At 44.5% G+C, this 12,621-nt stretch overlaps 1 protein-coding gene across 1 annotated transcript; it reads left to right on the top strand.

Annotated features, from left to right (window-relative positions):
- Nucleotides 1-847: 847 nt before the first annotated feature.
- LOC148138178 (putative G protein-coupled receptor 139) lies at nt 848-9,790 on the top strand. Its single transcript, XM_087981869.1, has 4 exons — nt 848-1,011; nt 1,883-2,024; nt 4,664-4,841; nt 8,886-9,790. Exons 1-4 carry the CDS (start codon nt 848-850, stop codon nt 9,788-9,790), a joined length of 1,389 nt encoding a protein of 462 aa, XP_087837995.1.
- The last annotated feature ends 2,831 nt before the right edge of the window (nt 9,791-12,621 follow it).

Genomic DNA, 12,621 nt, shown 5'->3' with positions numbered 1-12,621 from the left:
CCAAAACAAAATACGACCTCCAGCACACTCCCTTTCCCACTTGACCGAGAGCCATTAATTTTCAAACGTTTCAAGTGGCTCATCCAGTACACTCTCTGGTAGTGAATCATCCCTTCTCAATTATCAACCCAGGCAGGGCATTGCAGACTCACCACCAGCCGGTTGGTGAAAGCGTTTTTTTGAACTCCCCTATGAACCCCTGCATTTCACTTTAAAATAGTGGTCTCTTGCTTTTAAACTTTCGGATAAGGAGACCAGCTGTTTTCTCGTCTTGTCCATGCCGCTCATGTATCTCGCTCTTGCCCTCACTCGACCTTCTCTACTTCTCCAGCACTCTGCATTGCAGAACCGTATCACGCTGGAGAATTTTCTCTACTGAGCCTACTCTCTGGTGAAATCATAACCTGCTCGTAACAAGTGGAAAAGAACAAGTCTAAATTCCAAGATGGCACTTGAACCTAGAGTGGCTAGATTGGGGGGAGGGGAGTGTTGTAGGTAGGCTTTTAACACTTCTTTTCAGGGCACTTGAGTTCAACGTACTGAGCCTAACAATTGCACAGTGATGCGAATTCGCCTGTTCTCTGTTTGTGAACTGTCACTTCAACAAGTCAAGAGCTCACAGAGAAGTGCGGATGGTGCTGCTCCTTGCCTAGAATTTCAGAGATTATTCACTACAGAGTCTCCGAACCGCTGAATGTATCTCCTGTTTTGCATCGATCTCATTGAGATATTCCAGAAGTTTGTAGGTGCGAATGAAAGCTGTGCTCTTGTTCCTCGGAACGTGTCATTTTGAGGAGGCGAACACTGATAGTCGGAGGCTGAAAGGTAAGTCAATAGCCACAGGTGGATGCATTTATCAGGAACTGATGTGAAGGATTATTGCCAAAGTGAAGACCGCATTCATCATTTCCAGCCAGGCCTGCTGCTGATTTCGATTCTGCTGGACTTGGAGATACACACTGCATCGCAAAGTAGAACTGAAGAGAAAAGTGAAGACATCCAGAAGAAGAGGTAAAAGACAGAGTGAGAAATAAACATAGTGTGAGAAATGAGGGAGTAAGAGAGAAGGGTAATGGAGATTGAGAAAGGAAGAGGAGTGATGGGAAGCGACAAGAAATGCAATAAGTAAAAGTATTTCAGAAAAAAATGGAGATGGAGACTGGAATAAAGGACCAAGAGACAGACGGTTAAGGTGTTAAAGAGAAAGTAATGAGGAAGGCGGAATGAAGGTAAACGGGGTAAGAAAGCGAAATAGAGAAGGGAGAATAATGAACAGCTGAGAGAAAAAAGAGATAGGCGTTGCAGTCTAATGCACAACAGATAGAGAATTGTGCTTGAGAAAGAGAGTAAAGAGGTACGGAGAAAGAAGGTGAAGAGGCCTGAGAGATTAAAAAACAGGTGGAGAGAAGAATGAGTGAAAGGGAGACCTACATGGAAACATAATTGAAAAAAAATTGATATTGAGTAATGAATTGAGAGTGTTTGAATAAAACGTCAGAGAAAGACTAAAACAGGTATTGAATGACGACGGCGAGGGAATAAAAATAGCTGCAGTCGAGATAGGAATTGTGACTTAGAGATTGATGAGGGGGAGAGAGAGAGAGATAAGAATTAAATGTGAACAGAAAATAAACATCATAGATAGAGAGAGAGAGAACCTTAGTGTGATCTGTTTGCTGATTGTACGTTCCTCTGCCATCGTCAGGATCCTTGCTTCTTACAGTCATGTCTAAATGCTTGTATAAAGTTTGCAGTTTCACAGTTAGTTTTCGAGATTAGAGCAAGACAGAGTCGGGAGGGCAGAAGGACATCCAACGTACAGGTCCGTCTGAAACCACAGCACCATTGTATTCACTCACCCTTCATTACTTTTCATTTGCAGGATATTGGTCTGCGATATTGATCGTTCTGCCGTTTTTTGCCAATCCCCAGTTGTACGCCTTGAGGAGAGTCGGGCTGAAATCCTCAAACTGCCTCAGTTCGTGTACCGCAGACAGACCAGCAATAAAATGGCAGGGAGGCAGGTACGGGATTTTGTGTGAGTGACAGTGAAGGAAAAATCGATATAGTTCACTCGCACTTCATCCGATTCATTCATGGGATTTGGAAGGCGTTGTCAGACAGCAGGTATTGCTCTCCATAGTTGCCCCAGTGAGAAAGTGGCAGTGAGCAGCTTTCTTGAAATAATGCAGTCCATGTGCTTAGGGTAGACCAGTCATTCTATCAGGGAAGGACTTCCACAATTTGATCGAGCGGCACTGAATAAATGGTGGTATATTTCAAGTCAATATGGTAAGTGGCTTGGAGGGGAAAGTGCAGGGGTTAGTGCTCAAATCCGTCTGCTGCCCTTGTGCCTCACGATGGAAATGAACGTGGATTTTGGAGGCGCTAACTAAGGACTTTTGGTAATTTTTTACAGTGCGTCTTATGGATGGTACACACTGCTACTAAGCCTTGGTGGCCGAGAGAGTGGATGTATGTAGATGTTTTGCGAATCAAGTGGGCTTTATTGTCATGGATCCTCAGGCGACTCTCTGTGTTGAGTTCGCACATTCTCCCCGTGTCTGCGTGGGTTTCTTCCGGGTGCTCCGGTTTCCTCCCACAGTCCAAAAATGTGCAGGTTAGGTGAATTGGCCATGCTAAATTGCTCGTAGTGTTAGGTGAAGGGGTAAATGTAGGAGTATGGGTCTGGGTGGTATACGCTTCGGTGGGTTGGTGTGGACTTGTTGGGCCGAAGGGCCTGTTTCCACACTGTAAGTAATCTAATCTAATCTAATCTAATCTAATCTTTTTTTTTTATTTTAATGCCGTAGAACTTTGAACATGAAACTGTACAGGCCTTCTGGCCGTCAATGTTATTCCGACTCTCTGAAACCCATCTGAAGCCCATCTAAACTCCAGCATTCCATTTTCGTCGATATGAAAATGCAATGACAATTTAAATGCCCTTAAATTTGGCGAGTCCACTACTCTTTAAGGCAGTGCATCCCACTACTATCGGAGTAAAGAAACTAACTCGGACCATCTGTCCTATATCTGTCAACCTTCAATTTAAAGCAATGCCCCCTCATGCTAGCCAACACTGTCTGAGGAAATAAAAACACTCGCTGTCCACCCGATCCAACCCTCTGATCATTTTGTAAGTCTCTACCAAGTCCTCCTCAGTTCTTCTCACCGACGAAAACAGCCTTCAGTCCCTCAGACGTTCCTCGTAAGACCTTCTCTCCATACCAGGCAGCATCCTCGGAAATCTCCCCTGAAACCGTTCCCAAGCTTCTACATCTTTCCAATAATGCATTGACCAGAACTATACATAATAATCCAAGTGCGGCTGCAAAAGGGTTTTGTACCGCTGCAGCATGACCTAGTTCTGAAACTCAATCCCTCTACTAATAAAAACTAATAATCTATATGCATTCTAAAAAAAAACTGCATCAACGTGTGTGTCGACTTTCTCGGATCTCTATACATTTGTTATTTTTCTCAAGAGAGTTGGAATGTAAAAGGAGAGATGTGCTACTGAGACTTTATAAAGCTCTGGTTAGGACGCATTTAGAATACTATGTCGAGTTTTGGGCCCTACACTTCAGGAAGTGCGTACTTGCACTGGAGAATTTCCAGTGGGGTTTCACACGGATGATCCAGGAATGTCAGGCGTAGCATGATGGACGGCTGAGGATGCTGGGATCGTATGCATCGGAGTTTAGAAGGTTGAGGGGAGATCTAGTAGAAATGAATTTCCAGCGTTCACACTTTCTAAGCCTTGCAACATCACGAACGTTGACACCTGGGAGGCAACAAACCAATCGTGTGTTACTCTCTTTCCCACACAACCTCCTATCTCTTTTCCTTACTATGGACTCACCAATGACGAAAGCTCTGCTCCTCTTCCCCTTCCCCACTGAGCAGCAGGGATAGACACTGCACCAGCGACCTCTTCCACATTATCTGCGCCTGGTTAGTCTTTCCCCCAAAAATATCTAAAATGGTATAGTTGTTGCAGAGAATCACCACAGAAGATCCCTGCACTGCCTAATCGTTCCCTTCCTTAATCCTGACGTTAACCTATCTACCATCGTCGCGTTGCTATGGAGTAAATAACTCCCTGTATCTCCTCACAATAACTGCGTCCGCCTTCTGAATGACCCGACGTTCATCCAGCTCCACCTGCTGTTCCCTAACTTGGTTCTCGAGGCACTGGAGTTGGGTGCAATTCTCACGCATGAAGTCAGCAATGAGCGTGAGGTGACTTACTTACCAAACGTGCAGGAATTCTTTGAAACATCCTTCGTGTTTAAAAATAATCATTTCCCCCCATTTCAATGTACAGCATAAAACAAAATAAATATTTATTTCAAATGACAATGTATTCCAACAGACCAAGAGTATTGCTCTCGGTTCTGCGAGCTCAAATGTGATTCATACACTCTGTAATTTTCTGAGTTTAGATTGACAAACTCATTTCAGTTTAACAAAAAAAGATAGCTGGATTCTTAGGGATAAATGAAGTCATCTGCTCAGTGACTGAGCATGGAATAAACAATCCTATTAACGGAACCCGGGTGTTGATGATGAATTAATGTCAACTCCATAATTAATGAGTAAAGTCTCTCAGGGACGTCTCTCTTTGCTGCATAAAAGGATTCCTGGCTTAACTGCACAGAATAACCCTCGACCCATTGGCAGAAAATGCGTCATGGATTTCAATGATTTCTATTCATCCATTCTTGAAGTATCCTCCGAAGCATTTTCATGGATTAACGGGGCCCTCTACATCAAAATTATAATTCAGGATTTTGAGAGGATATACTACCCAATACTTGCGGCTGTCAGTGTCCCCCGTAAGTGCTCAGTGTCCTTATCAAATTTCTAAACCGTGTTGTACCCTTCACTTATTGCCCTGAACTGTTTCCTGATCCACATTTGTTCGTAGATGGATGGTTGATTCGTCCTTACTCCCCTTGGTATATGTGGTGAATTGTAAAGCTATGTTCGACCAGTCGACATTACACTGTCTACGTAGTCATTACCGGCACGAATTCGAATGATTCTCTGCTTCTGATCCTCGTGGCTATGGATCTAAGTATCTTCGAGAAAATGGGGAAGGATCACCTGAAATCCTCTGCAGTAGTTGGCTATATTTGTTTGATAGACCATGAATATTTGAATCAGAATTCTGCATCAATAGATTCAATGTATTTAATATAAGAGGACAGCGTATCAAGCAAATAGACACACGCACACACTCTCTCACAGATTCTCGCTCTTGCAAAGCTGCATACACCAACTATCACTCAAACAAAACATTTCAGATACTTTCCCAAATGCACAGAGAAATTCTCTCTCTTTTTCGAACTCTTTATCACACACACGCACACATACAAACACACACACACACACACACACACACACACACACAGACGTGAGCTCGCACACAAACACACACGCACAATAAATGGCAAACACTCATATATTCAGATAATCTCACGCAGAGACATTGTCAGAATGTATCCTGTGTCGTAATATGTGGTGCTGGAAAACAAAGGTTTTCTGGCAGCATGCGAAGTGGAGGAGAGTTGAAGTTTTGAGCATCAGCCGTTCATCCCCAATGAGGGGGTGGCCCAAGGGGCCTGAGAGATAAATGGGTGATGCTGGGGAAGGTAACTGAGAATGCCATTTTTAGATGGAGGTGGACGATGATGGAGATTGTTCGGAAAGGAGGTTGGAGCAAATTGGTGGGAAGAAAAATGGAGAGTTAAGTCAGTTCAATAAGGCTCTGGAAGGTTGTCTCTGGAATAGGGTGGCGAGTGGGATGGGTGGAAAGTGAAGAAACTTGTGAAATCGCATCGATCCTGTCTGGTTGGAGGGTGCCATGGGCGGAAGTTGAGGCATTCTTCCTCCAGGCATCGGATGCCTAGAGTCTGCCGGTAGAGGAGGTCCAGGACTTGCATGTTTTTGACGGTTGGGAGGTGGAGTTAAAGTGTTCTGCTACAGGGAGATGGGATTATTTAGTCCCTATTTCCGAGAGATGTTCTCAGAAACGTTCCGCAAGTATTCGTCCTGTCGCCCCAATGTCGAGTATGCCATACCAAAACCAACGGACAGAACAGATGATGTGTGTGGAAACAAAGCTAAATCTCTGTGCAATTGCGAAAGGATCAGTTAGGACCATGGACGGCAGTGAGCTTGAAGGTGTAGGCGCACGTTTTCCTCTTTCTGTGGTGTCAAGGAAAGGTGCCAGATGTGGACGATGCGGTGGTGGATGCTGTGGCCCTCACAATGGAGTCTCTGTGGTTATCATCTCTGTGGAATGCAGGTAGTGGTGGAAAGTGAAATGCATCCCAGCTGGCGGACATGGCTGAAGATGTTTAGTTGAATGTGGAGATTGGTACGATGCAAGTTGAGGAGCGGGGAGTTCTGACCTTGATCCGATTGAAGAGGTAGGGTTCAAGGGCAGAGGTGAGCGAAATGGAGGCGATGTACTTGAGAGCATCATCCACAGCGGGAGGGAATTTGCAGTCATTGAAGAAGAAGGCCATCCGGGATTTTCTTTGGTGGAATTAGTCCTCCTGGGACAAGATGCGGTCGATGAATTGGAAGGAATGGATAGCGTTTTGACAAATGCCAAGATGTGACGAGGTGTCCTCCAGGTAGCTGTGAGAGGCAGTGAGCTTGACGTCGATGTCTGTTTTGCGTTTGTCAACGGAAATGAAGATGGAGAGGTCCAGGAAGGGGAGAGAGGTGCCCGAGACGGTCCAGATGAATTTGAAGTCAGGGTACAAGGTACTGGTGAAAGTGATGAGCTGTTCGTGCTGCTCGCAGGAGCATGAGCTGGCGCCCATCGAGTCATTGATGAAGCGGAGGAAATGGAGGAGATTGGTGTCAGTTTCGCTATGGCAGATGAACTGTTCCACGTACCAGAGAACGTTGCATGTACAGCTGGGGCTTCTGCGGATGCCCATGGTTACTCCTTTTCCCTCGAGGAAGTGGAAGAATTGAAAGGAGATTTTTTTGAGGATGAGGTCCAGTTCCACCAATCAGACGAACGTTTCAGTGGAAGTATGCGATTTAGGTAATCGTTTCACGACGAAATGGTGGGCCTGGAGGCCTTCGTCTTGAGAGAAGAATGTCTGAAGATGAAGTTTGCGAGCCAGAGAAACGGAAGTCATGGAGGCGGTGGCATCCCAAACATACATGGGGAGATCCTAGATCAAGCTGGACAGAATGATGCCAAGGTATGCTGGGGTATTTTCTTTGGGAAAGGAGCTGGATGAGACATTAGGTCAACCAGAGCATTCAGGTTTGTGAATTTTGGGTTGGAGATAGAACCGGGCAGTGCGTTGTCCCCGGACTATGAGTTTTGAGGCTAATACATGAGAGGTTCTTAGTGGCAGGTGAGCTCATGATTGAGTGGGCCGTTGGAAAAGGTGTCCGTGAGTTGGTGCCTGTTTTCAGCTATGTGGAGATTAGTGCGCCATTTTATCATTGTGCCCGCTTTGTCTGCTGGCTTGATTGGTAGCCAAAGGCAACAGCATCGTTCTCGGCTGTGCCTGCCTCTTCCTCAAGTACAGGGAACAGTGTGTTTTCCACAGCTGCACCGGCACCATTTCCAGCCATTTCCTCTGTATCAACGCCACATCGTGCTCCCACCAGGAGTTTTAAAAGTTCATGAATTTTAATACCAATTTATTGCCTGACCACAAATTCAACTGGATCAGCTCGCCCACTCAATCACAGCAAGCACAGAGCCCCCCGGTCCTCACCTTCTGTCCCAACAACCAGCAAATACAACGCGTCATCCTCGATCATTTCGACTACCTTCAAACAGACCTCATCACCAGAAATATATTTCTCGCCCCATCCGGACTTGCGCGCCACAGGGGCCATTAACTCCAGGACTCCTTCGTTCGATCCAAGACCCCCACCAACCGACCATCCTTTCCCAGCATCATGCCTTGCCACCGGACAAAGTACAAAACTTCCTCCCACACCTCCATACTCACCACAGTCCAAGGTCCCGAAGGATCCTTCCACAACCAACAGAAATTTAACTTGACTTTCACACATATCATATACTGTGTCCGTTGCTGTCGATGTGCTCTCCTCCAACTGAAGCAGACAGAACGCTTACTTGCAGAATGTCTTAGAGATCATCTCTGAGACACATGCACTAAAAACCCTATTGCCCTGTAGCCAAACACTTTAAATCCCACTCCAACTCCGCCGAGGCCATGCACATCCTGGGCCTCCTCCACACTAAACATCTAGCCACCCAACACGTGGGCGAATACTGCCACATCGTCCACCTTTGGTCCCTGCAACCATACAGGCTAAATGTATATTTCACGCGTTTCATTAATCGCCATCATCCATCTTTCCAATTTATTCCAGACCCAATATTCTGACTCGACACCAAACTCTGGACTGTCCAAAATGTCCATCTTGCTTCCTACCAATTCCGTTCAACCTCCTTTCTGACATATCACCATAATACCTCATATCCATCTACCTATCCCATCCCCCGCTACTTTCCCCACAGTCCATCCCCTTCCATTGATCTCTCAGCCCATTGGGCTACTCCCTCATTGCTGATGAAGAGTTTATGCTCGAAATGTCGACTCTCCTGCTCCTCGGATGCTTCCAGACTGGCTGTGCATCTCCATCACCACACGTTCCATCACTTTCTCCTGCAACTATGTATACAATAATTAGCTACGTCAGAGTAGAGAATGCGAATTTGGAAGGTACTGTTTGAGGATTATGGCTTCTGAATGGAAAACACAGTCATGACTGTGCACCACTTATGTATGAAGTGAAAATTGAATATTGCAGTTTTTTTCCCTCATCAATCGTTAAGTGTTATATCGTAGTTTCCTTTTCCACAGTTAATACAGTGACAATTGTGATCCTGTTCCGTGGGAAGTGTGGACTCTCCAGATGTGTCACTCTCTATCTGATGGCCATGGCAGTCGCCGATTTATTGGTGGTCATCCTTGACCTGATATTGAGACATATTCCAATTGTTTATCCAGAAGTCTTCACTTTCCTGAAGGATATAGATGTGTGCAACATTCATGCTGTCCTGCTTTATGCAGCATCCGATTGCTCTGCCTGGTTCACAGTCACATTCACCTTCGACCGCTTGGTAGCCATTCGTTGTCACACTTTCAAAACTAAATATTGTAATGAGAAAACAGCGGCGGTGGTTCTCGGAACAGTGACTGGGCTGAGCTGTTTAAATAATATCAGCTGGTATTTTATGTATAACAGTAATTATGGTTTATCTAATCATCCTATGTTTTGTGGTATAGAATTGAGTGATGACAACTTAGAGTTATGGGCCATAATTGAAATTGTTCACTACATTCTCTCACCCTGTCTCCCATTCGTTCTGATTCTGCAGCTCAACATTTTTACCGTCAGACATATTGTAGTGAGCAGCAGAGCCCGCAGGAGACTCCGGGCTCACAACAATGGGGAGGGTCCCAGAGACACGGAGATGGAGAACCGAAGAAAATCAATTGTTCTTCTGTTTCTGATTTCAGGCAACTTCATCCTGCTGTGGGCAGTGTTTACCGTGTATGCAATGCTTGAACGAATGGATAATCTGGGCTATTTTATTTATGTGCCTGCGTATGTCCAAGAATTAGGATTTATTCTACAGCTCCTGAGTTGCTGCACAAACACTGGAATCTACGTCGTGACACAGAATAGGTTCAGAGGACAATTCAAAAATTTGGTGATATATCCCTTCAGTCTGATAACTCATAGAATCAAAAGGCAAAATTAGTACCTGCCTCTGGTTTCCATTGTATACCCTGACTTCCAACGATGATTTAGATTAATTGACACACGATATTCCAAATCTGGTCGGATTGGAGCCTGAAACAACATTAGCAGTATATCCACGGACTTTAATTCTAGCACACTCAAAATGAATGTTGACATTTCATTTTTCTTCCTACCCTCCAAGTGAAATTGCAAACCAACCTGAAGCAAATCCAGAACCAGGGCTCAAAGACTATCAGCGCGTAAAAACTCTGACGTTGTTTCTAATTTAGAACATAGTCTATGTCCCTGTTCCTCCAATCAAATTGCATCTCATCCTATTTTTCCACATTGTTTTCCATTATAAAATTGCAGTCGGCTCTCTTGTTGTGAAAGCTTGGACAGTAATTTGGTTATTAAATGTTGATGGACACAACAATTAAATGTAGATATGGATAAAATATGTTGGTTTTTAGACAATCATTAGACAAAATGATTAATAATATTGTCTGCAGCCACAACCTTTCCGATCAACTCGCCCTCCTATCGAAACCTTCCAAATTTAGAATATACTTTGCGCATGTAAACGTCCTATGAACGTTCATAACCTCAAATTGTATGTCCTTGTGCTCGATTAGTCACTTTATTGTCCACTCTCTCCGTCTTCCCTCGTCTTTCAGCAGTCTCCCATCTCGTTAACACTCCTGCCAGTCCGCAATGGTGCATGATTGACCTCTTGGAACTTTTCCAAAGTGTCGTTCCCCTGTCTGTACACTAGTGGTCTCCTCCTGTCTCGAAATTAAACAGAGGGATTTCGGATCGTCAAGTTAAAATGAAGTTCTTGTCATCAGAGATGACAAGCTGATTTGGGGTAGATCTTCGCAGGTAAAGGGACGGCTGGAAAATGGGAAGTCTTCAATAATTAGATAGCGAGAATCCAGAGAATGTATGTTTCTCTTCTGTGAAAGGAAAGGCTGGTAGGGATAGAGAATGGTGTATGACTAGAGAAATTGAGGGTTGGGTTCAGAAAAAAGAAAGAAGCATGTGTAAGGTAATGAGAGTTTAGAACGAGTGAATCGTTAGAAGAGTATAAAGGAATGAGGAGCATATTGAGGATGGACATCAGGACGGCCAAAAGGAGACATGATTTGGGTTTGGCAAATAGAAGTAAGGAGATCCGAAAGTGTTTTTACAAATATGTTAAAGACGAAAGGGTAACTAGGGAGAAAATAGGATACTACAAAGATCAGCAAGGCGGATTCTGTGTGGAACCGCAGAAAATGGGGGAGATACTAAACGAGTATCTTGCTTATGTGTTTACTGATGAAAAGGATATGGAAGATATCGACTGTAGGGACATAGATTTTGACACCGTGCAAAATGTCCAGATTACAGAGGAAGAAGTGCTGGATGTCTTGAAACGCATAGAGGTGGATAGTTCCCCAAGACCTAATCAGGTGTACCCGAGAACTGGGTGGCAAGTTAGATTAGTGATTGCTGGGCCTTTGCTGAGATGTTTGTATCATCGATTGTCACAAGTGAGGTGCCGGAAGCCTGGCGGTTTGCTAACGTGGTGCCACTGTTTAAGAAGGGTGATAAGGATAAGCCAGGGAAATGTAGACAAGTGAGCCTGACGTCGGTGGTGGGCAAGTAGTTGGAGGGAATTCTAAGGGGAAGGATGAACATGTTTTTGGCAAGGTAAGGACTGCTTAGGGAGAGTCAACATGACTTTCTGTGTAGGAAATCCTGTCTCACAAACGTGATTGAGTTTTTTTTTTGAGGAAGTCACAAAGAGGAATGATGAGGGCAGAGTGGTAGACGTGATCTATATGGATTTCAGTGAGGCGTTCAACAACGTATCCCGTGCGAGATTGGTTAACAAGGTTAGATCTCACGGACGACAGCGAGAACTAGCCATTTGGATACAGAACTGGCTTGAAGGAGGAAGATAGATGGTGGTGGTGGAGGGTAGGTTTTCGGGATTGGAGGCCTGCGACCAGCGGAGTGCCACAAGAATCGATGCTGGGCCCTCTACTTTTTTGACATTTACATAAAGGATTTGGATGCGATCATAAGAGGTACAGTTAGTAAGTTTGCAGATGATACCAAAATCGGAGGAGTAGTGGTCAGCGAAGATAGTTACCTCAGATTAGAACAGGTTCTTGACCAGATGGGCCAATGGGCAGAGAAGTGGCAGATGGAATTTAATTCAGATAAATGCGAGGTGCTGCATTTTGGTGTAGCAAATCTTCGCATGACTTATACACTTAATAGTAAGGTCCGAGGGAGTGTTGCTGAACAAAGAAATTTGGAGTGCAGGTTCGTGGCTCCTTGAAAGTGGGGTCGCAGCTAGATAGGATAGTGAAGAAGGCGTTTGTTATGCTTTCGTTTATTGGTCAGAGCATTGAATACAGGAGTTAGAATGTCATGTTGGGACTGGAAAGGACATTGGTTAGCCAAGTGTTGGAACATTGCGTGCAATTTTGGTCTGCTTACTATCGGAATGATGTTGTGAAACTTGGAATGGTTCAGAAAAGATTTACAAGGATTTTGCCAGGGTTGGAGGATTTGAGCTAATGGGAGAATCTGAAAAGGCTGGGGCTATTTTCACTGGAGCGTCGAAGCTGATGGGTGACCTTATAGAGGTTCACAAAATTATTTGAGGCATGGTTAGGATAAATAAGCAAATTATTTTCCTAGGGAGTTGGGTAGTCCAGAACAAGAGTGCATAGTTTTACGATGAGGGGGGGAAAGATATAGAAGAGACCTAAAGGGGCAATTTTTTCACAGAGGATGCAATATTTTGGATGTTTATATCAATAAGCGGGCTTGGATGGATATGGGCCGATTGCT

This window comes from Chiloscyllium plagiosum, unplaced genomic scaffold (assembly GCF_037043375.1).
Source record: "Chiloscyllium plagiosum isolate Xiang-an unplaced genomic scaffold, Cpla_swu_hap1 HiC_scaffold_41, whole genome shotgun sequence".
In the NCBI taxonomy this organism is placed as follows: domain Eukaryota; kingdom Metazoa; phylum Chordata; class Chondrichthyes; order Orectolobiformes; family Hemiscylliidae; genus Chiloscyllium; species Chiloscyllium plagiosum.
Note: the sequence above shows the minus strand (reverse complement) of the source record. Positions and strands in the feature narration are given on the sequence as shown.

Bases quoted from the DNA above. Each gene is read 5' to 3' on its own strand.
- LOC148138178 (XM_087981869.1), top strand. From the start codon at position 848: ATGCATTTATCAGGAACTGATGTGAAGGATTATTGCCAAAGTGAAGAC. The intron at 2,025-4,663 runs GTACGGGATTTT...TTAACTGCACAG, and splicing joins ATAAAATGGCAGGGAGGCAG to AATAACCCTCGACCCATTGG. The intron at 4,842-8,885 runs GTAAGTGCTCAG...CCTTTTCCACAG, and splicing joins TGCGGCTGTCAGTGTCCCCC to TTAATACAGTGACAATTGTG.